This window comes from Dipodomys spectabilis, unplaced genomic scaffold, assembly GCF_019054845.1.
Source record: "Dipodomys spectabilis isolate Male_0828 unplaced genomic scaffold, ASM1905484v1 ptg000648l, whole genome shotgun sequence".
In the NCBI taxonomy this organism is placed as follows: Eukaryota; Metazoa; Chordata; class Mammalia; order Rodentia; family Heteromyidae; genus Dipodomys; species Dipodomys spectabilis.
Genome location: NW_024871325.1, coordinates 16,696 through 44,637, shown reverse-complemented (window position 1 = coordinate 44,637; position 27,942 = coordinate 16,696). Strand labels below are relative to the sequence as shown.

The 27,942-nt window shown below is 59.0% G+C and overlaps 2 protein-coding genes across 7 annotated transcripts; both read right to left on the bottom strand.

Moving 5' to 3' along the window:
- Positions 1 to 554: 554 nt before the first annotated feature.
- Positions 555 to 21,035, bottom strand: Cdca4 (cell division cycle associated 4). 5 transcript variants are annotated; one of them, XM_042671625.1, is made up of 4 exons: positions 5,746 to 5,893; positions 5,285 to 5,395; positions 4,940 to 5,019; positions 555 to 1,653 (listed from the first exon to the last, which is right to left on the bottom strand). In XM_042671625.1, the coding sequence occupies exons 3-4, from the start codon at positions 4,969 to 4,971 to the stop codon at positions 942 to 944; spliced, it is 744 nt and encodes a 247-aa protein (XP_042527559.1). In that variant the 5' UTR covers positions 4,972 to 5,019; positions 5,285 to 5,395; positions 5,746 to 5,893; the 3' UTR covers positions 555 to 941. The 5 variants fall into 5 exon arrangements, with proteins under 5 accessions (XP_042527559.1, XP_042527558.1, XP_042527561.1 ...); XM_042671624.1 differs by having other exon boundaries at positions 5,285 to 5,893; XM_042671627.1 differs by lacking the exons at positions 4,940 to 5,019; positions 5,285 to 5,395; positions 5,746 to 5,893 and adding an exon at positions 21,014 to 21,035.
- Positions 15,008 to 27,302, bottom strand: Gpr132 (G protein-coupled receptor 132). 2 transcript variants are annotated; one of them, XM_042671622.1, is made up of 3 exons: positions 27,227 to 27,302; positions 21,014 to 21,125; positions 15,008 to 16,309 (listed from the first exon to the last, which is right to left on the bottom strand). In XM_042671622.1, exons 2-3 carry the CDS (start codon positions 21,078 to 21,080, stop codon positions 15,195 to 15,197), a joined length of 1,182 nt encoding a protein of 393 aa, XP_042527556.1. In that variant the 5' UTR covers positions 21,081 to 21,125; positions 27,227 to 27,302; the 3' UTR covers positions 15,008 to 15,194. The 2 variants fall into 2 exon arrangements, with proteins under 2 accessions (XP_042527556.1, XP_042527555.1); XM_042671621.1 differs by lacking the exon at positions 27,227 to 27,302 and adding an exon at positions 24,201 to 24,276.
- Between the last annotated feature and the right edge of the window lie 640 nt (positions 27,303 to 27,942).

Here is a 27,942-nt window from a genome sequence, read left to right as displayed (position 1 = left end):
GCAAGCCAGGGGCCCCGCGGGCACTCACCTTTGAACTCCCCACGCTGGAGCCGCACCCTCCAGGCTCCTCCCACCTGCCTCACCTGCAGGCCTGCTGGGAAGCAGACAGGAAGGCCCCCCACCCTCCCCCACCTCCCCATGACCCAATGAGACTAGAACACAACCACCCGAGACCCAGCCCTTCAGGGCCAGCTGGCGCCAGGACCTGCAGCACCTCACCTCTGCCCTCAGCGGCCCCCACACAGATAGGCATCAGCCCTTCAGGGCCAGCTGGCGCCAGGACCTGCAGCACCTCACCTCTGCCCTCAGCGGCCCCCACACAAATAAGACTGAAGTCCAGGAGGAAGACCCGCAGGCGACACGGCCACTAGCCCTGCTCATGCGTCCACGCCGCACGCTGCTGGAATGCAGGACTGCAAGGGGGAATGGGTCACAAGCACAGCTCAAGTCAAACACCCCAACATTTCTGTGGCTGCCTCTGAGTGAGTGAAGCCCACCAAAAAATTCCAGTCTAATTTAACCTTTAAAAACTGAAACACATCCACTACAATGGCTTAGGCTATAAAAGTTTCTAATGTAGCAGCAGAGGACATTTGTAGAAAAAATATACTTTTAAGAAAATAGCTGAAAAAATCTACAGGGATAAAATATAAAAAGTTTAAAAAGATGCTTTTAAAAAATATTGCCTGAAACATGACAATTTCACAGGTTCACTATCTTAAGTGTCCACAGCTTGGATGCCTGCTGTCCTCCACCATGGCTGCAGCCCAGAGATGGGGGCGTGGGTGGGGGAATGGGCCCAGGGCTGTGGTCTGCAAGGCAGTCTCTGCCCTGGCCCCCCAGGAGCAGGCCAGCCTGGAGATTCAGAAACCCTCCCTAGGCCCATGCTCTCTCCGACATGCTCTGAGCCTGTGGCCATGTCCCTGGCCTGCAGGGGCCTCTCAGGTCTCTACCAGGATCTCCACCACGTGGTCCAGCTCGGCCAGGTCCGACTTGCAGCCCGAGGAGGGAGAAGGGGCCGTGGTGAAGCCCTCAAGCCCGCCGCACAGGCCTGGCTTGGAGCCGCTCACCACGCCCGTCAGCATGGTGTCCAGGTCGTAGTAGGAGCTCTCTACGTCAGACAGCAGCTCCTCCATGGAACCAGGGGGTTTGCTTTCCAGGGTCTCAAATATCTGATCCAGTGACTTGGAGAAGCTCGCCCTGCTTTCCCGAGGGCTGTCCATCTCCCAGAGGCCGCTCTCAGGGTCCCGCAGCTCTTGTCCCAAGCTGACTGTGCAAAGTCCGGGAGCTGGGGTCTGGGAGGGGCTCTCTCCGGATTCAGGAACAGCCTGCTCCCCGTGGGGGCCCCGTGCTGTGCGGCACAGGACCTCTGTGGACACCAGGCGGTCCAGCGGTGCCCGCCCCGTACCCTGGGGTGCCCCAGGGTGCCACACACCATCTCGGCTCATCTCCTCCTGGATCTGACGGACTGTGTTGGCGATGAGGACAGAGCGGCAGAGGTTGGGCTCCACCAGCATGTGGCAGAGCTGCAGCTTGACCAGGGACATGTCCAGGAGCGACTGCCGCTGTAGACTGTAGGACGGAACAGTGCCAAAGCCCTCTGTGACCTCCTCCTGGTCACACTTCCTCTTCAGCCCTCGTGCAAACATCGTGCTGTGGAAACCAAAGAAGAGCCCGTTCAGCCCACCTGGCGGAGTTGTCTAGAGGTAGGGGAGGATAAGGGAGCGGGGAGGGTGGGTCTGATCAGAGCACACTGTACACATGTATGGAGGTCACAGTGCAGCTATTACATGGGGGGTGGGGGTTGCAACAGCACACAGGCACCAGACACCTCGTGAGGGGACCTGGCCACGGCTGGTTCCAAGCGGGAGCAGCTTTCATCATCACAGCAAGGTGTGTAAAGCGCCTGTGAGGGAAGAGGGACATGGCGGCGGCGTGTGGGGGCGCGGGGGCTGCTGCTACTTACGGACCAGCGACAGTCACCTAATGTGTTTCTGAAGTTAGCCCTCTCCCCGGGAGCTTGCTAACAAAGGCACCTCTGAAGCACACACGGACAGGGGGCCCAGAATCGGCCCCCAGTGGGCGGGTGCTGCCTGGCTCTGTGGCACTACCCTCAGAAGACAAGGTCCTGGCAGTGTGCTGTGAGTGGGGGCAGCCTGACGCAGCAGACCCAGGTCCTGACCGAGCCCTTAGACGTCCCCAATATACACCACCTGCCTGGCCACATTCTGCCCAACCTGGGTCACCCTCCGGCTGCGCGGGACTGGGGGCCAGTCAGGACTAGCCTTTCAGGAATTCAGTTACTCCATGTGCACGGCGTTTCTCTCATCTAACGTGTGCAATATACGCTAAACAGTTTAATTTCAAATTATTTAAAAATTAAGTAAGTCACTGAGTCATAGAAATCTAAATATGCCAACATTAGGACCTGAATGGGCCCTGTGGCCGGGGGGGGGGGGGGGGGGGGGGGGGGGGAGGGGGGCTGGGGTGTGGGTGTGATGTCTCTCACAACCTGGGCACTCTCTGCAGGTCATTCCTGCTGACTCTGCCCCAGACTAAACAAAGGGGAGGGATCCCCCCTCTTCTCAGTGTGTCCACCGCCTCTGTGTGCAGCATCTTCAATTCTAAACGATTAAGGGACCTCTGGGATTGATCACAAGAAGACAAACACAGCAGGCATGCTCAGAGCACTCTATTCCTCCACAACCCCAAGGCGGTCGGGGACAGTCCCTCCTGCGGGGAAGGGCTGAGAAACAGGCCTTGCCATCCCATGAAGTCCTTCTAAGCAGCAGACAGGCAGAGCTGGTGACATGCAGGGACCCAGGGAAAGCAGCCTGAAGAGGCCACGCCCATGCGCCTCACCTCCTCAACGCTAGGGCTGCATGCAGCCCTCGTGGCCGGGTAGGGCCATCTCTGGAGAGGGAACGCATGCGTGGATGTGCCCCTCAGGGAGATGCCACCGGTGGGGTGGGGACAGACTCTACACAGCCGTTGTCACATTTCTTCCTGTGGGTCCATCGCCATCTCAGCTTAGTTCCCTACGAGATGGTTTCTCTAGAGCAGCAAGCAGGGGTGATGTTCACAAAGCCCCTCCAGCCATGGACCTGCTAGCTTACGACCTGTCGTGTGTGCGTGTATGAGAAATGCTAGCTTACGACCTGTCGTGTGTGTGTGTGTGTGACATGCTAGCTTACGACCTGTCGTGTGTGTGTGTGTGTGTGTGTGTGTGTGTGTGTGTGTGTGTGTGTGTGTGTGTATCCTGGGGCTTTAAGTCAGGAATATCTCAGCCAGATGCCAGTGGCTCACACCTGTAATCCTAGGTACTCAGAAAGAAAGAGATCTAAGGTTTGCTGTTCAAAGCTAGCCAGGGCAGGAAAGTCTGTGAGACTTTACCACCAACAGAACAGAAGGAGAGCTGTGGCTCAAGTGGTAGAGCACTAGCCTTGAGTGGAAAAACTAGTGACACACCCCTGGACCAGTGTGTATGTGTGTGTGTAGTAGAGCCTCAAGCACTTGCTTAGCTTTTTCTGCTCAAGGATGGCACTTTACCACTTAAGCCATATCTCCACTTCTGTTTGGGTTTCTTCCGTGTTTTCTGGTTAAGTGGATATTAATGTCTCATGGACTTTCCTGCAGGGTTGGCTTTGAACCTCTATTCTCAATCCTCAGATATCCTTAGTAGCTAGGACTACAGGAAGGAGCCACCAGTGTCCAGCTTGTCAACTGCTTCTGATAACATTCAAGTTCTTTGTCTTGGTACAAATTTAATCCTTAAAATTTTGGGTGTTTTTCTTTTTTTTTTTTTGGGTCTGGTCATGGGGCCTGAACTCTGGGCCTGGGCACTGTCCCGCAGCTCTTCAGCTCAAGTCTAGCGTTCTACCACTTGAGCCACAGTGCCACTTCCGGCTTTTTTCTTTTTGCTTATGTGGTGCTGAGGAATCGAACCCAGGGCCTCAGGCATGCAAGGCAAGCGCTCTACCACTGAGCCACCTTCCCAGCCCCTTCTTTTTCTTCTGTAGTACTGAAGTATGAACTCTGGTCTCCATGAACGTCAGCTCAGTGTTTCACCACTGAGTCAAACCTCCACAGACCTTTATTTTTTGTGTTTAATATGGTCTCACAGCATCCTCCTATTGGTGTCTCCTGGGCAGCTGGATTAACAGATGCATACCTCCATACCCAGTGATTGGTTGGGATGAGGTCTCTTCAAAGCCACCCCGGGCAGCAGAGTCTGTGAGACTCTTATCTCCAATAAACCACTCAGAAAACCAGAGGTGACGCTGTGGCTCAAATGGTAGAGTGCTTGCCTTGAGCTGAAGAGCTGAGGGATAGTGCCCAAGCCCAGAGTTCAAGCCCCATGACAGACAAACAAAAACAAAAACTGGCCAGGGGCCAGTGGCTCATGCCTGTAATCCTAGCTACTCAGGAGGCTGAGATCTGAGGATCAAGGCTCAAAGCCAGCCCAGGGAGGAAAGTCTGTTAGACTCTTATCTCCAATTAACTGCTAGAAAACCAGAAGTGGCGCTGTGGCTCAAGTGGTAGAGTGCTAGCCTTGAGCTGAAGAGCTAAGGGACAGCACCCAGGCCCAGAGTTCAGGCCCCAAGACTGACCAAAAACAAACAAAACCCTGCCCAGACTATCCTGTGATCCTCCTGATCTCTGCCATCTGTATAGCTAGAATTATAGGTATAAGCCATCATGCCCTATAAATAGATCTAAAAATTTAACTCTGCATGATTTAATGCAGAACTCAACCAAATCTACCCAAAGACTTGAATTAAACCTTAGCTTATACACAGAACTCCAGACCTCAGACATGTGGCAGAATGATTTACTCCAAAGGAAGGCTGGTCCTGGGAAATCAGCCTGGCCAACCAGGGCTGGTGGGGACAACTCACCAAGGGAGTGAGAATGAGAATGAGTGGGCCAGGACACACACCTCACACTTAAAGACAGCTCAAGAAGGTACATTCAAGCCAGCCAGGGTAGTGCATGTCTGCAATCCCAGCACTGGAGGTCCTGTTTAAATAAAAATTAAGAAATCAACACCAAACACTGATGTCCTCGGCACTCAACTGTCCTGTCCTGGAAGTGTCCTTATATGCCCCAGGTCATGAGTCCCTCAGAGGGTAAACAACGATCCTTGCACCCCATTCTGAAGACAGATTAGGGCTCTAGAGGACTCTTTTGGGGACTGGCTGAGGGCAGCAGCTCCTAGGGGCCATACTGTGAACAGATCACAGCAGAAAATGGAAAGCCCAGAAGCACCCCTCCTAGTACTTACTCTTGGAGGAGATCAATGTAGAGATGAAGAGATGGATCGTATGTCCACCAGAATGCTGACCCACCATCTTCAGTAACTGGCCTGAGGCCAAAGCCTTCAGCAGCAGGCTCCCTACAACACCCCAGGAATCTAAGTCGTAACTTCCTAACGATGGTCCCTAAGGCCAGGACCTAAAAGCTGAGGGTCTTTAGTTTCTGTCCCTGCTATCAACAGAGGCCCAACCAGAAAGGCAGAAGCCCTGCCAGTCACACCAGAGGCTCACACCTAGGCACCCAGCCAGCCCCTGGCCAACAGCCTCCAGTGAGGGCGTCCCTGACGGCTCTCTCCCCGACCCCCTGGGCCAGGGGGCCTGGCCCCAGGGCAGCTCTGCAGCCGACGGCTCCTCCAGTTCTCACTGCTTCACCACTGCAGTCCAGCACACACTCACAAAGCACACAACAAAAATGTCCCATAACCCCTACCACTCAGAGAAAGCGTCGTCCAGCACGTTCCTCCCACGGAGTACCCAAGGCACAGTCTGCCTTTACTGCTTATCACAAACTGTGTTTCAGGTGACACAAAAGTGCATCATTACTGAAGACAGCGGTGCACTGGCCACACACACACCCACACACACACACCACACACACACCCCACACACACACACACACACCCCACACCCCCCCACACCTCACCCACACCCACACACACCCACTCACACCCCCCCACACCCACCCCCACACCCCCCCCACACACCCCTCACACCCCACACACACTCACACACCCACCCCCACACTCCCCCACACCCACACCACCCACACACCCACACACACACACCCCCATACCCCCCATACATACCCACCCCCACACACCCACCCCCCCACCCACACACCCCCCACCCCACCCCCACACACGGCTAGAGTCCTGCTCAGAATCAGGGCAGCAATTTTTTGGTCAGTATGAGAGTAAATTCCATGTTCCTGCTTGCTAGTCAGGGGCTAGTCATCCCTTTTGACTCTGGTTACTTGCAGACAGGTTGGCCTGGACAGTGACCTTCCTCACATTTCTACCTCAGCTGGGAGGACCACTGTGTAGCTGGTGCTGACAGAGGATTCTCAGACTTTCTGCCCTTGAACTGCAGTCTCCCAGACCATGAGCCACCTTAGGGCAGGAACACATTGAAGGCACTTGATCAAATCAATATGCTTCCTAGGAAGTAAACCCCCCACCATTAATTTTTCCACCCTTGTGGGCCAACTCCTCTAACCAACTTTGCAGCCACAGACTCCTCTCCCTCTCATTCCCCCTAGGGCCCAGGGATCTTACGGAGTATCCATTCACACGCTTGCTTTTCTGCCAGAGCCAAGCTGCTGTCAGCATCATCACCCTTAGATGAGGATATTCTCAGATTTGAAATTTTAAAAGAAGTTGAATGGATAAAGGCTGTCGGATTCCCACAATGGAGTACAACTTAGCAACCCAAACCCTGATGCCTATGTTCAACATGGATCTCAGACCCCACACTGAAAGACACCTCCTGTCATCAGTGCTCACTAGATGCTCCAGAACCTGGTGGTGAGACAGAGTCAGCAGTCAGGGCGGCTGGCAGGGCAGGGCTCAAGGGGCAAGGACCTGGGGCCAAGGAGATGCCCCATCAGCAAATGGGCCCTGCTGTTCACAGTACTACAGTGTAATTCTAGTTAATAACTTGCTTACAAAGAAACCAATCAGCTGATGGGTGGGAGAACTGAGAATCACCTCCACTGCTACCCCTTCCTGGAGTGCCTCACTGAGGGCTCCAGACGCTGTTCTGTGTGCTGTGTCTGGCGACCCAGGTCCTGCTCCATGCACCAAGACCATATGAGTGTCCAGTCTCTACGTGGTGTTGTTTTGCCCTGAGCTTTTTTGCTCAAGATTAGCCACAGTTACACTCCCAAACTTTTGGTGGTTAGTTGAAGAGTCTCACAGACTTTTCCTACCCACGCTGGCTTCAAACTGTGTTCCTCAGAGCTCAGCCCCTTGAGTAACTAGGATTGCAGGTGTGTAAGCACTGGTGCCTGGCTTCTATGTGTTTTAAGTGTTCCTAGCCTAAGAAAGTGTTGTTATGCCCAAGGTAGAAAATGTTGACATCGCTACAAGAGAATAAAGTTCATAGGTCATTTTTACAGTCTTGTGACTTCCCCCTAAAACATGACTATTCCCCAGAAACCCTGTTCCAGAATAATGTGGTAACAGCCGGAAGGCAGGCTGTGGGAACAACCCTAGTCAGATGTTTTGTGTCTGGGACCAAGTTAGTATAAAGCCTGGTTCTGACCAGCACTAAGGGATGTCCTGAGAGGGGAGCTCTTGGGAGGGTCCAAGCACTATGGCAGGATGACCATCACCTGGTCCCTGCTGAGTTCTAGGAAGGGCTACTTCCACATAGCCTTTCTGCCTCAAGTTAATGACTAAAATCCTTCTAACTGGGTCTACTGACGGCCAAGGCCAGCAGGGCTTGCCCTGGGTCAGCAGCCTGTACTCAGTTCTCACACAGTGGAGACAGTGGGAGTCAGCGGAGAGAGAGGTCCAAGACAGCATGGACCTGTGAGCAGCCGAGGCAGCAGTCCCCCATGGCCCAGTGGGAAGGTGGAGATGCCCCAGGGCAGCCCCACGGCCAGGCGCAGCCCCACGGCCAGGCCCACCCCCACGGCCAGGCGCAGCCCCACGGCCAGGCCCACCCCCACGGCAGCCCCACGGCCAGGCCCACCCCCACGGCAGCCCCATGGCCAGGCCCACCCCCACGGCAGCCCCATAGCCAGGCCCACCCCCACGGCAGCCCCACGGCCAGGCCCTCCCCCACGGCAGCCCCACGGCCAGGCCCACCCCCACGGCACCCCCACGGCCAGGCGCACCCCCACGGCACCCCCACGGCCAGGCCCTCCCCCACGGCAGCCCCACGGCCAGGCCCTCCCCCACGGCAGCCCCACGGCCAGGCCCTCCCCCACGGCCAGGCCCACCCCCACGGCCAGGCCCACCCCCACGGCAGCCCCACGGCCAGGCCCTCCCCCACGGCAGCCCCACGGCCAGGCCCTCCCCCACGGCCAGGCCCTCCCCCACGGCCAGGCCCACCCCCACGGCAGCCCCATGGCCAGGCCCACCCCCACGGCCAGGCGCACCCCCACGGCACCCCCACGGCCAGGCGCACCCCCACGGCACCCCCACGGCCAGGCCCTCCCCCACGGCAGCCCCACGGCCAGGCCCTCCCCCACGGCAGCCCCACGGCAGCCCCACGGCACCCCCACGGCAGGCCTTGTCCCGGGCTCCCGGCGCGTCCAGCTACGGGGCCGGCACTAGTGACCTCCATTTCAGACGTGCGCTGGCGGAGCTCAGGGAAGGGCGGGCCGGGGACCCCGGGACCCCGTGGGGGACCCCGCGCGCGAGGCCGCCCCGCGCCCTGCTCCGCGGGCGGCCGCTCCTCACACAGCCGGCCCTGAACGCACGCGCGCGCCGCGGGCTCCGGACGGTCCGGACACAAAGGCCGAGAAGGCCCGAGAAGGCCCGAGAAGGCCCGCCGGAAGCCGCGGCGCCGCGCCGGGTCCCAGGGCCGCCGCACGCCGCACCCGCCGCGCTTCCTCGGCCCCCCCGGCGCGGCCCAGGTGCTCCGCCGGGAGGAAGAGCTCCGCCGGGAGGAAGAGCTCCGCCGGGAGGAAGAGCTCCGCCGGGAGGAAGAGCTCCGCCGGGAGGAAGAGGAGCTCCAGGCCTCGTCCTCGGCCGGGCTGCAGGGGGGACGGCAGGGGGGCGGGCAGGCGAGGGGGGGAGGGCGAGGGGGGCGGGCAGCCGAGGGGGGAGAGCGAGGGGGGACGGCAGGGGGGCGGGCAGGCGAGGGGGGGAGGGCGAGGGGGGCGGGCAGCCGAGGGGGGAGGGCGAGGGGGCGGGCAGCCGAGGGGGGGAGGGCGAGGGGGGCGGGCAGCCGAGGGGGGGAGGGCGAGGGGGCGGGCAGCCGAGGGGGGAGGACGGCAGGGGGGCGGGCAGCCGAGGGGGGAGGGCGAGGGGGGCGGGCAGCCGAGGGAGGAGGGCGAGGGGGGAGGGCGAGGGGGGCGGGCAGCCGAGGGGGGGGAGGACGGCAGGGGGGCGGGCAGCCGAGGGGGGAGGGCGAGGGGGGCGGGGAGGGGTCGCGGCCCGGGGGCCCCGGGAGCCGGCAGGGCCGGCCGGCCCGCTTCCCGAGCCTCGTCCCGCAGGCGCGGCGGGGGCTCCGGTCGGCGGCCCGGCCCGGAGCTCCGCCGCCCCCTCCCCCCCGGCGCTCGTCGCGGCCGCCGCCCGGGCCGCGGGGGAACCGCCGGCCGGCTCGCCGTTGACCCGCTCACCTGCGCCGCGAGGCCGCCCGCCGCTCCGCTCGGCGCCGGAGCCAGTCAGCGCCTACAAAGGGCCGCCATAGCGGGGCCGCTCGCCCGCCGATTGGCCGAATGCGGAGCGGGGCTCCGTTCAAACCCGCCGGGGCGGGGCTTCGGCGCCTCGGACTCCCGCGCCGCGACGCAGCCGTTGGACCCTCCCGCTCCGGGGCCCCGCCCCTCCTGGCCCCACGCCCGGCTCCCGGCCTCTACGTGCCAGGCCCCGCCCCCGACGCCCAGGCCCGCCCCTCCTGGCCCCGCCCCCAGCTCCTCCCACCCCCGCTTCTTGGGCTCCTAGAGTCAAGCCACGCCCCCAGGTCCCAAGCCTCCGCGCGCCGGGCCCCTCCCGCCCGAGCCACGCCCCTCCCCGGCCACGCCCCCCAAGGGGTCCCGACACCTCGGTGCGCGGCGAGGCTGGGGCAGTCGAGGAGGGTGAGCCGTGGCCGCTGAGGACGGCCGCGGGCGCCCTCCTCCCTAGGGCCGGCGTCCGTTAGGAGGGACGGCCTTACCTGGGAGGCACGCCCGGACATCCTGGGACGCGGAAAGCCCGCCGCCGGGGTGAGCGGAGCGAGGACACCGCCCGCCACAAGTTTCCTGTCCAGGAATCCCCGCTCTGCCCCGCACCGGGGCCCCGAGAGAGGCCCGGCCGTGCCGGGGACGCTCACACACCGGACACGGTGGCGCTGTTGCGACCCAGGCCGGCGGCCAGACCCGGACCAGGACAGGACCCCGCGCCCGCGCCCTCCCCGAGCCGGTGCGCCCGCGCCCTCCCCGAGCCGGTGCGCCCGCGCCCTCCCCGAGCCGGTGCGCCGCGCCCTCCCCCAGCCGGTGCGCCGCGCCCTCCCCCAGCCGGTGCGCCGCGCCCTCCCCCAGCCGGTGCGCCCGCGCCCTCCCCCAGCCGGTGCGCCCGCGCCCTCCCCGAGCCGGTGCGCCGCGCCCTCCCCCAGCCGGTGCGCCCGCGCCCTCCCCGAGCCGGTGCGCCCGCGTCCTCCCTGAGCCGGTGCGCCCGCGCCCGCGCCCTCCCCCAGCCGGTGCGCCCGCGTCCTCCCCGAGCCGGTGCGCCCGCGCCCTCCCCCAGCCGGTGCGCCCGCGCCCTCCCCCAGCCGGTGCGCCCGCGCCCGCGCCCTCCCCGAGCCGGTGCGCCCGCGCCCTCCCCCAGCCGGTGCGCCCGCGCCCTCCCCCAGCCGGTGCGCCCGCGCCCTCCCCCAGCCGGTGCGCCCGCGCCCTCCCCCAGCCGGTGCGCCCGCGCCCTCCCCCAGCCGGTGCGCCCGCGTCCTCCCCGAGCCGGTGCGCCCGCGCCCTCCCCCAGCCGGTGCGCCCGCGCCCTCCCCCAGCCGGTGCGCCCGCGCCCTCCCCGAGCCGGTGCGCCCGCGCCCGCGCCCTCCCCGAGCCGGTGCGCCCGCGCCCTCCCCCAGCCGGTGCGCCCGCGCCCTCCCCCAGCCGGTGCGCCCGCGTCCTCCCCCAGCCGGTGCGCCCGCGCCCTCCCCCAGCCGGTGCGCCCGCGCCCGCGCCCTCCCCCAGCCGGTGCGCCCGCGCCCTCCCCCAGCCGGTGCGCCCGCGCCCGCGCCCTCCCCCAGCCGGTGCGCCCACGCCCTCCCCGAGCCGGTGCGCCCGCGCCCTCCCCCAGCCGGTGCGCCCGCGCCCTCCCCCAGCCGGTGCGCCCGCGCCCGCGCCCTCCCCCAGCCGGTGCGCCCGCGCCCGCGTCCTCCCCCAGCCGGTGCGCCCGCGCCCTCCCCCAGCCGGTGCGCCCGCGCCCTCCCCCAGCCGGTGCGCCCGCGCCCGCGCCCTCCCAGAGCCGGTCGCGCCCGCGCCCTCCCCCAGCTTGTGCGCCCGCGCCCTCCCCCAGCCGATGCGCCCGCGCCCTCCCCCAGCCGATGCGCCCGCGCCCGCGCCCTCCCCCAGCTTGTGCGCCCGCGCCCACGCCGGCGCCGGCACCTGAGTCCTCGCCCTTCTCCGAGCCGGTGTGAGCCCGCACCAGAGCCCTCCCTCAGGCCTGTGCGCCCGAGGCCCCGGCCCAGCCGGCACCGCCACACCTGTGAAGATGACGCTAAGCCACACCCGCGGGAGCTCTGCCCCGCCGCCCTCACTCCTGCCCAGCGAAGGCACAGACAGAGCCAGAGCGAGTCCCAAGCCAGTGTCCAGTAAATACTGACCAGCATATCCAGACGTGAGACCCCCAAATGGCAAACAAGGGCAGACCTGAGGGTGACCCTCATACTGAAGCTGCCGGGCAGTAGTCAGGGTGAGGGGAAATGGATGCCAAAAGATAGCTAGAATATACAAGAGGAAGAAGTCACACCTAGCTCTCGTGTACACGCCGCACCGCTGTTGTTTAACTCTAGAATACTCACACAAAAGCTTCACACCCAAACAAGACCAGGCAGGCAAATGTTTAGGAAAGGTGTGGAAGGACGGGCCCCACGGGAGGAAACACCGGTGGACACAGGCGGGGCAGTCCTGTGGAAGCCAGTATTCCTGCACACTGGCTCGGACCCACTCCCACTGAGGCAACGCTGCCCCCCGGTGGTCACGGGCTGGTGGTGTGGTCCACACTCTTCCTGTTGAGAGGCCACCGCGGTCTGGGCGTACACCCTCACAGGGCCCTCTGCTGGGACACCGAAAGGAAGCTGAGCTGACCCTAGCCTGGGCCAGGCACGGTGTCCGGTCCGCACCGCAGTCAGTGACCCAGTGTCGGGCGCGGTGTCCAGTACACACCACTGTCCGTGACCACAGCATCAGGCAGAGTGTCGGGTACACACTGCAGTCCGTGACCCAGCAGCTCTGGGCAGTCACTGTCTCCACTGCCAAGTTTTGGGTGAGGACGCTCAGGCACAGGCAGGGGAAAAGCGCTGTCCCTGGAAGTCCTGGGCATCTCACAGGACCGCAGGGTGGTTTCCAAGGAGCAATTTTCCCCCTACGGCCTGGGCTGGCCTGTGAGCGTCCAGCCGCATAGCCATTAGTGAGAGCTGTCCTCCCCCTGACCGCCACAGGGGGGCAGCGTCCCAGCCTGCTTCCCACTGTTCTCAGGCAGGGTGCAGGGTCTCCGTCCACCCCTCCCCACAACCCACCAGAATCCTCCACAGCGTCCCCAGTCTCCTTTGGAGGCCCGTATAGCTTCTCCAAGTGTCCCAAAGGGCCCCCAACGTGTTCACCTTTGCATCCACAGCCCCTCACAGCGCAGCGCAGCGCAGCCGGTCTGTGGGGGGAGAACCGGCCCCAGACTGCCCAAGGCTCCGCCGTGCAGGTGTCTGTCAAGGCCAGGAGCCAGGATGCATGGGCAGAAGGAGCCCATGAGATCGGCTCATCGTGTGTGTGTGTGTGTGTGTGAGAGAGAGAGAGAGAGAGAGAGAGTGCGAGTACACACCCAGGGTCTTGCACATGCTGAGTGCACTAAGCCATTAAGCTCTGCCCAAGCCCTCTCTGGCCACTTCCCATCCGGGAGCCGGTGGCCTCCCGGGGCGGCGTGTACAGAGGCCCAGAGCAGTGCGGGGGGGGGGGGGGGGAGTGCTCACTCACCACTCAGAAAACACCAGCAAGGGCCTGCTTGGCTCTGAAGGCAGCTCTGACAGTGCCGGGTGTCTCTGCCCCAGCCGCCCCAGGCTAAGAAGAGCTGTAGGAAGAGTCTGGAAGGGTTTGGAGCAGTGCTGGGGATGGCTATGCAGGGTTGACAGGATACTCCTCCTTCCCAGCATTTCCACTGGGTACTATACGGGGGAGTGTGCTTTGGGGGAAGATGGCTAGAGGGGGGGGGGGGTTGAGTCAGTACACAGGGGAGGGAGGGATGAAGAGAGGGGTGAATGAGTCAATGACCAAGCCAGGGGCCAGTGGGAGGTAAATGGAGGAGGGAGCCAGCGAGTGCAGCCCCTCCTCTGTAACTCCAGAACTTTCCATTAGATAGATGAAGATAGGAAAGGTTTGTGGTTGGAGGGGACAGAAACACACAACCATCACTTACACAAGAGAAATGTGTCCAGGAGTCTGGCCAAGAGGGGCGCGCCCCCCCTCCCCAGCAGGCCTGTGCCTCAGGGGCCCAGGCCCTCCTCCACCGCTCTGCCTGGGCAGGGCCCGGCTTCCCTCCCAGGCCCCTTCCAGGCGCTCCCTCACCCCGCCTAGCAGGGGGCTGGCCATGGGGGACTTCCCATGGAGGCTGTCCAGGCCAGAACAGTCCAGTAAGTTGCCTTTCCCACAGTGCTGGACAGGTGTGGACCCGAGGCCCCCGCAGGAGAGGAGCCAATGCTGACCCAAGGGCCCCCCTGCCCCCCCTCCCGGCCCCAGGGGGTTCAAGGAGGAAGATGGAGGCCCGTGGGGTGATGGGCGGTGGGTGTGCTCCAGAGGCCAGGCCTGGCCACCCTGGCCCCTGCCTGGCCCTGCCTGGCCTCCTTGTGCTGTGGCCCAGCTCTCCGCGAGACCAAGAGCTCACTCCACCCCCACGGCCTCACTTCCTGAAAGGCATGTACACGCACGCCCACATGCACGCACAGGAAACTGCTCACCTGCGAAGGGGAAATTGCTCTGTCCTTTTAGGGAGCGAAGCTGAGCCCCACATGTAGCTTTGCGGTTTTATTCTAAGTGGCTCTCCCGTTTCACCTCTCGCAGTGGAGACGCAGCCAGCTTGCAGACACCAAGGCGGCTCCCGCACCGCGGCCCCGCACACGTCCACAGGCATGCCACCAGCACCTGCAGACCGTGGCACTCCATCTGGGGCCTCCGCATCTCCTGCCCTTGGGCTCCAGCCTGTGTCCTGTGTGAGGTGTCTGAGCAGCGCAGGGGAGCAGGTGGCCAGCCCGACAGTGACCCCCAAGGCTGGTGCCCTTGGCCTTGTTTTCTAGCTGGGGAAAGGAAGACATGGGCCTGGCCTGGCCTCCGTGTTGGTGACTTCCTGGCGAGGAGCGGGCTGCAGGGCCTGAGCCCCGGTGAGCTTCCCCACAGCTCCCCCAGGGCACCGGGCAGCCGGGCCTCCTGCCCCCTTGAAGCGCCTGGGCTGTGTCACCGTCCGGGCCTGGACGCTGGGTGGTTGTGGTGTGGCTACATCAACTCTGAGGCAGAAGTATGGAGCACCTCAGGACCTCTGACTCGTGGTGAGGCACTCAGAGAAGCACAGGAAGCCAAGTCTTCACTGCTCTGCCAAACCTGCCATTGGCTGATGGCCCAGGGACCTGGCCGGGACAGGCCCAGACAGAGAGCTCAGCTGCCACCGCGTGCACCGGGGCACGCGCGCTCTCTCACACACACACACCTGGGGGCCACGTGCGCTCTCTCTCTCTCTCTCTCTCTCTCTCTCTCTCTCTCTCTCTCTCTCTGTCTGTCACACACACACACACACACACACCTTGGGGCTGTGTGTTCCTCTCTGTCTCTCTCTCTCTCTCTCTCTCTCTCTGTCACACACACACACACACACACACACACACACACACCCCTGCGGGCCGCGTGCCCTCTCTGGGCTGCTCATCCCGGGTGCGGGTGAGCTATCCCTTGCCCTGTGGGTGGGCTTGGTGTCTGGGGACCCAGTGGCAGGCATGTGTCCGAGGGGCGTCCACCACAGGGACTCTGCCGAAGGTGTCTCAGCAGGACTCCTCGGCCAGCCTCTCTGGGGAGCAGGATGAGTCCCTGGGGGCTGGCTGTGGCCGTGCTGGGTGGGCGGGCTGAGGGACTGCGCGGGCCTGGGCCGGTGTCGTGGGTGAGCTTGGCGTCTGGGACAGCCTGGTGGCGCCTGTCCCTGTGGACCACTTCTTCCACCCCCGGTAGAGCCTAGACACTTCTTGCTTGGAATGGTCTGTGGCCAGTACATAGATTACGGGGTCAGCCACGCTGTTGACAGTTGACAGGCACAGGAACACCATGGTGACAGTGTACAGGCTGCCCTCCAGGGCACACAAGGCGTCTCTGTCTCCTCTGTGGAAGGAGAAGGCGGCAGCCCTGACAAGGAGCACCATGTGGTAGGGGGAGAAGCAGACCAGGAAGATGGCCACCACGGCGATGGCCAAGTGCTTCACTTTGGCTTTCTGGGCGGCGCTCAGGCCCTCGCTCAACTTGACACTCCTGAAGATGCGGTGATTGGTGAAGGAGATGATGCCAAACGGAAGAGCGAACCCGACGGTAAAGCGTGCGTAGTGGAAGGCCGCGATCCTCCCGTTCATCTGCGGGGGCTCAAAGCAGGAGTCCCTCACGAGCTCCATCTGAAACACCGGGGAATGGACAAGGCCGACGAGGAGGAAGACGGACCCACAGATGAAGGCGGCCGTCCTCTGCTGGCGGTGGCCTCTGCTCTCCAGGGCGTACACCACTGCGGCGAAGCGGTCGCAGGAGACGCAGCAGAGCAGGAGGATGCTGGTGTAGATGTTGCAGAAGAAGATGTAGGCGGTCACCTTGCAGGCCCACGGGCCCAGGGTCCAGCGGTGCTGGTTGTGGATGTAGATGACCCAGAACGGCAGGGTGCCGATGTAGAGCAGCTCGCAGAGCGCCAGGCAGAACAGGTAGACGGACAGCACACTGCCCTGCAGCACCTGCAGCAGCGTCAGCCAGCCAGTCAGGCAGTTGGCCGGCAGGCCCAGGGCGCACACCACGCTGTAGGCCACCACCAGGAGCATCCTGGTGTCCTCAAAGGGCATGGGACACATCTCCACGGAGTGGTCTCCAGGCCCCTGAGAGGCAGGGCTGGTCACTAAGGTGGAATTTCCTGCAGGACATAGATGGAGGTGAAGATCAGGGATCTTGAAAACCCCCAGGAGAGACCAGTGGTAGCGAGAAAGAGATCGAAGGGATGCCAGAATGTATATACCAACTGTTGAAAAGTCTCCAGGTGGGCCGGGCACCATGACTCCTGCCTATAATCCTAGCTTTAATCCTAGCCCTCCAGGAAGCAGATTGGAGGACCACAGCTCCAGCTCAGCCGGGTATTGAAGTGCTCAAGACTCCACTTCAGCAGTGGAGCCACACCCCCGTAGGATGGTCCAAGCCCCACTGACCCCAGACAAGAAGCGAGACCCCGTCTCAAAAACAGCCAGAGCAAAAAGTGCCCATGGCAAGGCTTTAGCCGTAGAGCATGCACCTGTCGGGCAAGCACCAAGCCCTGAGTTCAAAGCCCAGTACTGAAAAAATATTCTAGATGAGTTTGCAGTGATCCTTAGATTCTGCCTGTCCAACACAGGCTCCATGAACAAGAACCAGGGCTGGGCGACTCTGGGAGACTTTGCAGCTCACTGAGGTCAGGTGTCAGGAACATTGCTTATGGGTTTTCTTTTGCTGTTGTTGTTGTTGTTGTTTGTCGGTCGTGGGGCTTGAACTCTGGGCCTGAGTGCTGTCCTTCAGCTCTTCAGCTCAAGGCGAGCGCTCTACCTCTTAAGCCACAGCGCCACTTCCAGTTTTCTGGTGGTTTATTGGAGATAAGAGTTTCACAGCTTTTCCTGCCCAGGCTGGCTTTGAACTGTGATCCTCAGATCTCAGCCTCCTGAGTAGCTAGGATGATAGGCGTGAGTCACCGGCACCCATCTTATTGCTTGTGTTTTTAACAAGAATGTTCACTTTCTAATGGCCGAGCAAGTGCCCAACTAAGCACATTCTCAACAGCATCCAGAGTGAGGGGTCGCTGCTGCGCTCTTCCGGCATCTTCCTTGCTTCCGCCGCTCCCTTGGTCCCTGCCTCCACTCCCCACCACAGGCCTATCCCGTCCTAATGTATGCATTCACTCCTTTGCCTGCTTGAACTAGCAGTTGCTGAATTGACGGTGCCTGTTGTGATGGTGGGTTTGCTTTGTGTATTTGATGCTATTGTTAACTGGAGCATCAGAATTAGAAGGTAGCTGCTATTCTAGTGAACTGGCCGTCTCACCATTATACCATGATACGAAGAATAATGACCTCCATGCAAAGATATCTACACCCTAATCTTGGGAACTCCCGGATGAGCGAGGTAACCTAGCAAAGAGGAAACAAAGGCTGCCGACAGAATCAGGACAATTAGCTGACCGTAGTGAGGGGCTCGGCCTGAATTATCAAATGGGCCAGGATATCTCACAAGGATGTTTAAAGTGAAGTAGCGTTGGAAGCCAAAGTATTTAGTAGATGGCCAAAGGACCACAGCCAAAGAATACAGGGCCTCTCAAGCCTGGGTAGGCAGGAAGGGATCTGGCCCTAGGACCTCCAGGAAAACACAGGGCCTTAAAAGCTGGAGAGGGAGGAAGGAATCTGCCCTTAGGACCGTCAGGAGAATTTTCTTGGCATCTTCTCTGACTACGGCGTTAACTTATACCAGAAAGAAGCCTCAGTCAGGATACCGCCTCCAGCTCCCACCTCCCTATGACAGCCAGGAGGTTGCTATAGGTGGGAACTCAGGCATGAAAGAAACAGAAAAGACACACCTCCAGAAGGGTATACTGGACACACCCAGGCCAGCCCCCCCCCCCCCCGCCTGTCCTTGCTGGCCTGGGACAGGAGCCAGGGTGGCCAGGGGGGCTCAGAACTGGTGCCTGGTCCTCACTGGTCAGATGCACTCTGGATCTCAGACATCCAGAAATAGAGGATGACCACTTTGTGTCCCCAGCTCTGAGTTTCTATGGCAGCGGGACAAACCCAGCATTTGTCATCCTTTCTCAGTGCAAGCGGTTTGAACTCAGGGCCTTGTGCTCCCTTGGCTGGCGTGATCCGCATTTGTCTTGTTGTGCCACGTTTATTTCCCTTAGCACAGAATCCCCAAGGTGCATCCATGGCACAGCCATGTTAGACCTCCTCCTTTAATGGCAGAGCAGTATTTCACTATGACACCCCACTTCAGTGCCATCGATCCCCTCTTCTTGATGCAGCCACAGTCCCTAGGCACTGTCTGCCCTCTTTGGGCCATTGTGAATTGTACTGCTATGAGCAAGAGTGTGTGAGCTCATAATCCTGCTCCATAACCCTGGAGCAGCTATGCAGAAGGGGGATTACTAGATCACATGGCAGTTCTTTTCTTGCGGGGGGAGGGGGAGTCCGGTCGTGGGGCCTGAACTCTGGGCCTGGGCGCTGTCCCTCAGCTCTTCAGCTCCAGACTAGCACTCTACCACTTGAGCCACAGCGCCACTTCCGGTTTTTTTCTTTTTGCTTATGTGGTGCTGAGGAATTGAACCCAGGGCCTCAGGCATGTGAGGCAAGCGCTCTACCACTGAGCCACCTTCCCAGCCCCCACATGGCAGTTCTTTCTGTGCTTATCTCTTTAAGACACCTGCTTTCCACAACAGATCTCTCTTTATATTTCCACCAATGGTACACAAGAACTCCAATGGTACAATAATGGCTCTGAAGGTACACAAGGGTGCCAATGGTACACAAGGTATACTATGGTATAGAGGGGCTCCAATGCTACACTAGGACTCCAATGGTACAGTAGGACTCCAATGATACAGTAGGACTCCAATGGTACAGTAGGACTCCAATGGTACACTAGGACTCCAATGGTACACTAGGACTCCAATGATACAGTAGGACTCCAATGATACAGTAGGACTCCAATGGTACACTAGGACTCCAATGGTACACTAGGACTCCAATGATACACTAGGACTCCAATGGTACACTAGGACTCCAATGGTACACTAGGACTCCAATGGTACACTAGGACTCCAATGGTACAGTAGGACTCCAATGGTACACTAGGACTCCAATGATACAGTAGGACTCCAATGGTACAGTAGGACTCCAATGGTACACTAGGACTCCAATGATACACTAGGACTCCAATGATACAGTAGGACTCCAATGGTGCACTAGGACTCTAATGGTACAGTAGGACTCCAATGGTATACTAGGACTCCAATGGTACAGTAGGACTCCAATGATACAGTAGGACTCCAATGGTACAGTAGGACTCCAATGGTACACTAGGACTCCAATGGTACACTAGGACTCCAATGGTACAGTAGGACTCGAATGGTACACTAGGACTCCAATGGTACACTAGGATTCCAATGGTACAGTAGGACTCCAATGGTACACTAGGACTCCAATGATACACTAGGACTCCAATGGTACAGTAGGACTCCAATGATACACTAGGACTCCAATGGTACACTAGGACTCCAATGGTACACTAGAACTCCAATGGTACACTAGGACTCCAATGGTACACTAGGACTTCAATGGTACACTAGGGCTCTCACAGTACTAGAGCTCTGACGGTACATAAGAACTCTGACAGCACACAGAGTTGTAATGGTACACTAGGGCTCTGATGGTACACAAGGTGCCAGTGATATACAAGGTGTCCAGTGGTATACAGGGACTCTAATGGTACACAATGACCCCAATGGTACACTAAGGCTCCAATGACATACAAGGACTCCAATAGTACACAAAGGTTCTGATGCTAAACTAGGCTCCAGTGGTACACAAGAACTCTGCTGGTACCTAAGGGCTCTGATGGTACCGAAGGGCTCGCTCCAGTGGCACACAAGTTCTCAGATGGTACACAGGGCTGTGGCGGTATACATGAGAGCACACAGGACTCCGGTGGTACACAAGATGTGCAATGGTACATAGGTACCCAGCAGCACAGAGGGCTCTGGGTCCTCCACAGCTCTGCTCAGCCTTGCCAGCACATGCTCTTGAGTGTCTGTGCCTTTGGCAAGGCCATCACCACATCAAAAAAATCAAGCAAACAAAAACACCATGCTGAGCCCGGGGCGGAGGGGCCGGGACAGCGCTCAGGCCCTCACGCGCTACTCCCCTTCCCATCACCTACGCACACCCTGGGCTATGTGAGCCCTGCACAGGGTCCCGTCTCCACCCCGGGCCCGCTCCCACCGCATCCTACCTGACAGATGCGGCAGCCCTTACCTCACCCTAGCGGAGCCCTGAGCAGGCCCGTGTGGCTCAGGGGGTGCTCCGGGTGGCCTCCCCACCTTCTCATCCCCAGAGGGGCCCTGCCCCCCATAACCCCACAGGGTCAACCTGGCTCTAGCCTACACCACCTGCTCAGGCCGTCGGAAGCCTCAGGCCCCCCTCACCTCTGAGCACTGTCTGGGAGTGGGCATGCCTGCCCCTCACCCCACCCCACCGCTCTCCCCCAGCAGGCCACCTTGAGGAAGGGGATGGTGGTGTCACACCAGGGCAAGTGAAGGACCGGCTCCTGATCGCAGCTCCCGAGGAACACGGAGCAGCCGGAAGCCCAGTCCCCGTCACTCACAGGAGTGGACACTCAGCCACAACTCCCACCTCCTTCCAGTCTCAGCTTTTCACATCCCGGTTTCTTGATAGGACACCTCTACACATATTGTCTCTGAGTTAGTTTTTATTTGGGGAATCTGCCTATGTGATTTTTGAAGTATGAGACAAAGTTTTGAGACAAAACACATCAGAGGAAAATGCTTATGAATGCTCGTGAATGATTAAAGTCCAGGGGCCTCTCTCACCTGTGATATTTGCAGGCTCTGATCTCCGAGTGTCTTTCAAAAAAGTTTTATAGGACATGTCACACATTTTGTCAGTCCTGTGGAGATGTGTATTCTGGCACTTTGAAATGACCTGAAGAAAGAGCAGGTTAAAATGGCTTTAAGAAATAATACACAACCATGCTTATTGCAGCACTGCTCACCAGAGCCAAGGTGTACGATCAGCCCAGATGCCCCGTATGGCGAATGGGTCAAGAAAATGTGGCATATATACATGACAGAATTTGACTCCTCCATTACGAAGAATGTTATAGCATCACTTGCAAAGAAATGGACCGACGTAGGAGGGGAAAGGTGGTGAGTGAAAGAGTCAGTCCCAGAGAGACAAGGCTACACGTTCCCTCTCATATGTGGAAGCTAGAACCAATCTATAAATGTGTAAGTCAACACGGAGGTGTGGTATTCAAGTGTACACAGATGTATTGACTTAAATAGGATAGATTCAAGAGAGAACTCACATGGTGTAATTCCTTAGAAAAGTGAACACATAGTCCAACAAAATAAACACCAGGAAAGGAGTAGGAAAGGTGGGGGCTGGGGTCAAAGGGAGGGGAATAGATGAACGGCGAGAGGAAGGGGAGAGAGTACAGGCATGCATCCAGTCTTGCCTTACAAAGTTAAGAAAATAGAGGGAAAAGGTTGGGCTGGGAGGGAGGGGGGCGGATGAAGAAAGAGGTGAATCAAGATACATTGTAGTCATAAACTGCTTTGTTGAGTGGGAAATTCTTTACACAACTACTTAAAGATAAGAAACATGATTTTAAGAAGAAAATAACACTGAATCATGTTAATTCATTCATGCAACAAAATGGTTAAGGAATGCTTGGGGCATGCCAATCAGAATGAATTTACCCTTTGGTAATAGCAGACCCTCAATAGATAAAGAACGCCCCCACTGGCAGCTCCCAGTGCCCCAGATCAGCAGGAACTGGCGATAGCAATGGGGGTTTATTGTACCTAAAACTTTTTTGGTATAGTTTGAAGTTTCCCATAATAAAGTTTGGTATAGTTTGAAGTTTCCCATAATAAAGTTTGGTATAGTTTGAAGTTTCCCATAATAAAGCATTTAGAGGCTAGGAAGGTGACTCAGTGGTAGAGTGCTTGCCTCTCATGCAAGAGGCCCTGTGTTCGATTCCTCAGCACCATGTAAACAGAAAAAGCCGGAAGAGGTGCTGTGGCTCAAATGGTAGAGCGCCAGCCTTGAGCTGCAGAGCTGAGGGACAGTGCCCAGGCCAAGAGTTCAGGCCCCACAACTGGCAAAATAGATAAATAAATAAATAAATGTTTAGAGAGCAAAAAGTACATAAAGATGTTATTTTGCATCAGATGATAAAGAAAAGAAGAACTCCAGCTGGGCACTGGTAGCTCATGCCTGTAATCCTAGCTACTCAGGAGGCTGAGATCTGAGGATCATGGTTCAAAGCCAGCCTGAGCAGGAAAGTCTGTGAGACTTTTATCTCCAATAAACCACTGGAAAACCTGAAGTGGTGCTGTGGCTCAAGTGGTAGAGCACTAGCCTCGAGCTGAAGAAAGGAAGGAAGGAAGGAAGGAAGGAAGGAAGGAAGGAAGGAAGGAAGGAAGGAAGGAAGGAAGGAAGGAAGGAAGGAAGGAAGGAAAAGAACTCCACAAATTAACAAAAGGCAATTGTCAGAGTTAATGAGTGTCAATACATTTCCTGTACACTGTATATCTATTATGATTTTTATTTATGAATTCTACCTTAGTAAAGCTGGGAGAGGGAGAGCAAAGCCAGCAGACTTTCACAGAAGAAATAAATATCATTCAAGGACCCATATACAAAAGACAGTTTCTTTTTCTGCCTCTCAGAGTGGCAGAAATAAAGAACTGAACTCATCTCCATGTAACAGAGAATTGACAGATGCAACTTTATAGTATTTTCCCAAAATTCTTTAAGTGTTTAACTTTTAAGAAACTCTGGGCCTGGGCGCTGCCCCTCAGCTCAAGGCGAGCGCTCTACCACTTGAGCCCCCTTGAGCCGCAGCGCCACTTCTGTTTTTTTTTCTTTTTGCTTATGTGGCGCTGAGGAATCAAACCCAGGGCCTCAGGCACGCAAGGCAAGCGCTCTACCACCGAGCCACCTTCCCAGCCCCTAACTTTTAACCTATTAAGTTCTTTTCTATGGATTTTTTTCCTCTGAAAAAATGATTCAAGATGTGCTAGGTGCCAGTGGCTTACGCCTGTAATCCTAGATACTCAGGAGACTGAGGTCTGAGGGCCCAAGTTTGAAGCCAGCCCAGGCAGAAATGTTTGTTAGACTTTTATCTCCAATTAACAAGCACAAAGCTAGAAGTGGAGCTGTGGCTCAAGTGGTAGAATGCCAGCCTTGAGTGAAAAAGCCAAATGAGAACATACACACAGACAGACAGACACACACACACACACACACACACACATACAATGTGAAGTGTGTGTGACTGCCCCCATGCACAGATCCCAGCAACAGAGCAGAAGCAGCAATGGTCCTTCTTCCTGAAGTGGAGCCCAAATACAGGTCCATGCCGAGCAGACCAAGAGAGTGTAGAGAAAGGCATGAATTCAAACCCATCCTCAGATGCCATGACCTGACCTTCCCACACCCACCACCTGCTACTGCTGTCCACCAGGTGGAGACACAGGTAGATGTAGAACAAGGTCCTCCGGGCACATCTACAAGGTCCACCATGTCCCCCAGGCCCACCACGTCCACCAGACTCACCATGTCCACAAGGCCCACCACGTCCACCAGACTCACCATGTCCCCCAGGCCCACCACGTCCACCAGACTCACCATGTCCACAAGGCCCACCATGTCCACCAGACTCACCATGTCCACAAGGCCCACCACGTCCACCAGACTCACCATGTCCACAAGGCCCACCACGTCCACCAGACTCACCATGTCCACAAGGCCCACCACGTCCACCAGACTCACCATGTCCACAAGGCCCACCACGTCCACCAGACTCACCATGTCCCCCAGGCCCACCACGTCCACCAGACTCACCATGTCCACAAGGCCCACCATGTCCACCAGACTCACCATGTCCACAAGGCCCACCACGTCCACCAGACTCACCATGTCCACAAGGCCCACCACGTCCACCAGACTCACCATGTCCACAAGGCCCACCACGTCCACCAGACTCACCATGTCCACAAGGCCCACCACGGCCCCTGGGGCCCACCATGTCCACAGAGCCTCTGAGGTCCTTAAAGCCCCACTGCCTGTGATGCCCACAGTGTCCCACGCCCAGGAGGTCTGTGGTACCACAGTCCGCATTGTACCACCGTGATCCTGGGCCCATGGTGCGCGCGGTGCCCGTGGAGCCTGAGCTCCAGTCAGCAGGCGCCGTGCAGCAGACCCGCCCTGCCTGCCTGGGTGTGGCTCAGATGGCGTCACCAGGCACAGGATGGGAGCCTCCCCTTCGCCCGCCCCTGCCCGTGCCTCTGCTTCCCCTTGGCTCCCAGCCCCCACCCATGCCCTCGACTGTTCGGTACATCTTCAAACCACCCTTCCTTCCTTCCTGCGCCCCATCCAGCGCCTTCCTCTCAGCTTCTTCCGTGTCTCGGGCTTGCCTGTCCTCCACCCCCGCCCCCCGCCCTCCGCAGCTGCCGCCCCTCAGGCAGACCCACTCCACCGGGGGAGCCCACCGCGCTCCCCTCAGGCAGACCTGCGCTCCACCGGGGGAGCCCACCGCGCTCCCCGGGGCCACACAGACGGCAGGGTCATGGCCGGGCCGCCCGACCGCCCCCGTTCAGCCCTGCGCCCCACCTGACCTTCCAGTCTTTTGGAAATACTCAACCTTTGATGATCTCTCAAACTGAAGGCAGAGTGAGGTGCGACCTCGGTGTGGCCGTGGCCGGGCCAGCCTCTGCCTGCTGCCCTCGGGCTCTATCCGGGCCTTCACCACACATCCTCCGTGGGGCTCTGACTCACAGGCTCTCCTCGCCCTTGTCACGCAGCTCCAGGCTCTGGCAGGAACTGCACCACACACCACCCCCTGGGGCTGGGGAACCTGCTTCCCCACAACATCTCCATCTTCCCAATCGGGTAGGTCTAAAAGACTGGATGGCTCAGTCCGCACAGTTTATGTCTATAATCCTAGCTACTCAGGAGGCCCGAGAACTGAGAATTGCCATTTAGAACCAGCCTAGGCAGAAAAACCTGTGAAATCTTATCTCCAATGAACCAGCAAAAAGCCAGGATTGGGGACAAAGCTCAAACACACCAGCTGTGAGCAACAGAGGCCAGCAAGAGGCCCTGAGTTCGAGCCTAGCACCACCATCAAACATACACTACATCTGCTTTATTTGTGGACTTATTTTAAAAGCAGCTTTTTTTTTTCTTTTTTTTAATTCTTGCCTGCCCATTTCACAGTTGGTGTGAAGAAGCTAGCTTTCAACCCACGTGACAGTTCAGTTGGGTTTAAATCATTTCCTAACCTGCGGAGTGTTTCCCTACCTTTAATGTTGTAAAAATCTGGTAGCCCAGATCAAGTTAAAAGTATAAATGTCATGTTAACCATTACAAAGGACAAAACAATGGCATTCGTAGGAAAATGGATGGAACTAGAAGAAATCATGTTGAGTGAGGTAAGCCAAGAGCAAAGAGACAAACAGGACATGGTCTCCCTGATAAGTGGATGTTAAATCCAAAATGTAAGGAGAGGGGCTGGGAAGGTGGCTCAGTGGTAGAGTGCTTGCCTTGTATGCCTGAGGCCCTGGGCTCAATTCCTCAGCACCACATAAGCAAAAAGCCGGAAGTGGCGCTGTGGCTCAAGTGGTAGAGCGCTAGCCTTGAGCTGAAGAGCTGAGGGATAGCGCCCAGGCCCAGAGTTCAGGCCCCACGACTGACCAAAAAAAAAAAAATGTAAGGAGATACGACAAAGTTAACAAGACTTAAGAAACAAAGGACCTCCACTCAGCTGGCCGAATCATTACTAAATGACCCCACGCTGCTGACCACATGTATGGTATATATGTGCACATGGGAGGGAAACAGGAAAACATACAACAGCGGGACCCATCAGCTGCCCTGGACATTGATCAAAACGAACTAAGCAGCTCAATGGCAGCGATGGGAGGGAGGGAACAAATGGGAAAGAGGGAACAGCTGACACTAAGCAAAAGGAAAGATCACCTGATGTGGAAGAAATAACTGTATTGTCAAAGCCCATAGAACTCATAAACTTTATAGACCACGATAAAGACAATTTGCCCCAGGAAGGTTAGAATGTGAAATTGTTATAAAGTGAAATTGTGAAATTTATATAATCACGTAATCACAATTAAAAAAAAAGTAAATGTCCTTCTAAGTAATAAGTTGGAAATTTGAGCTTTGTTGCAGGGCTGCAGAAGTTGGGTGGTTCAGAGGAAAAGTGAGTCAAACGTGGACAGCATGGTGCTGACCTCTGCGCTCGGAGCTGACCTCTGTGCTCAGAGCATGCTCGGTTCTGCACACGCGCCTGGGCTCGGCCTCCCTGAGTGTCGCCCGCCGGTTCCAGAGCAGCCCGGCACCGCTGTGACTCCTACTTGAGCGCTGCGGGCTGCGCCTGTGTCTGTCAGCCGTTGCCCTTCTCATTTCTCTCCCGGGGCGCCCAGCCTGGGCAATCCCCTAACACACAGTGCCCGAGACAGAGACCTGCCCAGCCTTCTCCTGCCCCTCTGGGTGCCTGAGGCGTGACAGAGCTGTTCAGGAACCAGCAGAAGCTACAGAGCCTCCCTGCCCGACGCTCCGGACACTGGGCCGAAGAGGCCTTTGCGCCTCCAGCCACGGCCTCTGGGCTGAGGCCGAGCTGCCGGTCCAGTCCTCCTGAAGTCCCGCCGCTCAGCCTGGGAAGTCCCTAGTGGGCAGGAGCCGCTCACCCCACCAACAAGGCATTCTGGGAAAAGCCTGACTACGAGAGGAGATGTAGCCCCCGACCGCACCTGCCCCAGTGAGCAGGGATGAGGGTGTCCCCGTCCAGAAGAAGCCAGGCTAGACACGGAGCCGAAGGGGGCCATTGTCCCTGTGTCCCCCAGCCTCCTGACCCTACGCTGGTGGGCACCACGCCCCCAGCTCTCCTGGAAACAGCACACACAGCACGGTGCCAGCAGACAACCCGGTTCTCGGCCCCGGGCTGTGTAGGGGCCGGGCCCTGGCCCACTCCCCGCTCCCAGAACGCGAGGACTTACCCTGGGATCCACACGGCAGAACGCACCCCTGCGAGCCCAGACAGCTTTCAGGAAGTAGCAGGGCCTGGCGGGTTCACCCTGAAACTCCCTGACCACAAAGCAGCAGCAGGGCGGGGGCTGTCTCACCGTGGCCACCTCACGCTGTCGTGTTCCTGACAGTGGGCCCACCAGCCACTGGTGGAGGACAGGGTGTCGGGGATGCCCAGGGCCACTGCGGAGCAGAGCCGGGGGGCCAGGGCCAGGCCAGGGCCGGAGCAGAGCGGGGAGGCCAGGGCCAGGCCAGGGCCACTGCAGAGCAGAGCCTGGGGACCAGGGCCAGGCCAGGGCCGGAGCAGAGCCGGGGGCCAGGGCCAGGCCAGGGCCACTGCAGAGCAGAGCCTGGGGGCCAGGGCCAGGCCAGGGCCACTGCAGAGCAGAGCCCGGGGGCCAGGGCCAGGCCAGGGCCACTGCAGAGCAGAGCCTGGGGACCAGGGCCAGGCCAGGGCCACTGCAGAGCAGAGCCTGGGGACCAGGGCCAGGCCAGGGCCGGAGCAGAGGGGGGGGGGGCCAGGGCCGGAGCAGAGCCGGGGGCCAGGGCCAGGCCAGGGCTGGAGCAGAGGGGGGGGGCCAGGGCCGGAGCAGAGCCGGGGGCCAGGGCCAGGCCAGGGCCATTGCGGAGCAGAGGGGGGGGGCCAGGGCCAGGCCAGGGCCGGAGCAGAGTGGGGGGGCCAGGGCCG

What these genes read in the sequence shown, in the direction of transcription:
- Cdca4 (XM_042671623.1), bottom strand. Translation starts at nt 14,296, where the DNA reads ATGCCTGTGGACGTGTGCGGGGCCGCGGTGCGGGAGCCGCCTTGGTGT. An exon ending in GAGCAATTTCCCCTTCGCAG is followed by an intron (nt 1,654 to 14,123) that starts GTGAGCAGTTTC and finishes TGGTTTCCACAG; the next exon opens with CACGATGTTTGCACGAGGGC.
- Gpr132 (XM_042671621.1), bottom strand. An exon ending in AGAGCCTGCAAATATCACAG is followed by an intron (nt 16,310 to 21,013) that starts GTGAGAGAGGCC and finishes TATGTCCTGCAG; the next exon opens with GAAATTCCACCTTAGTGACC.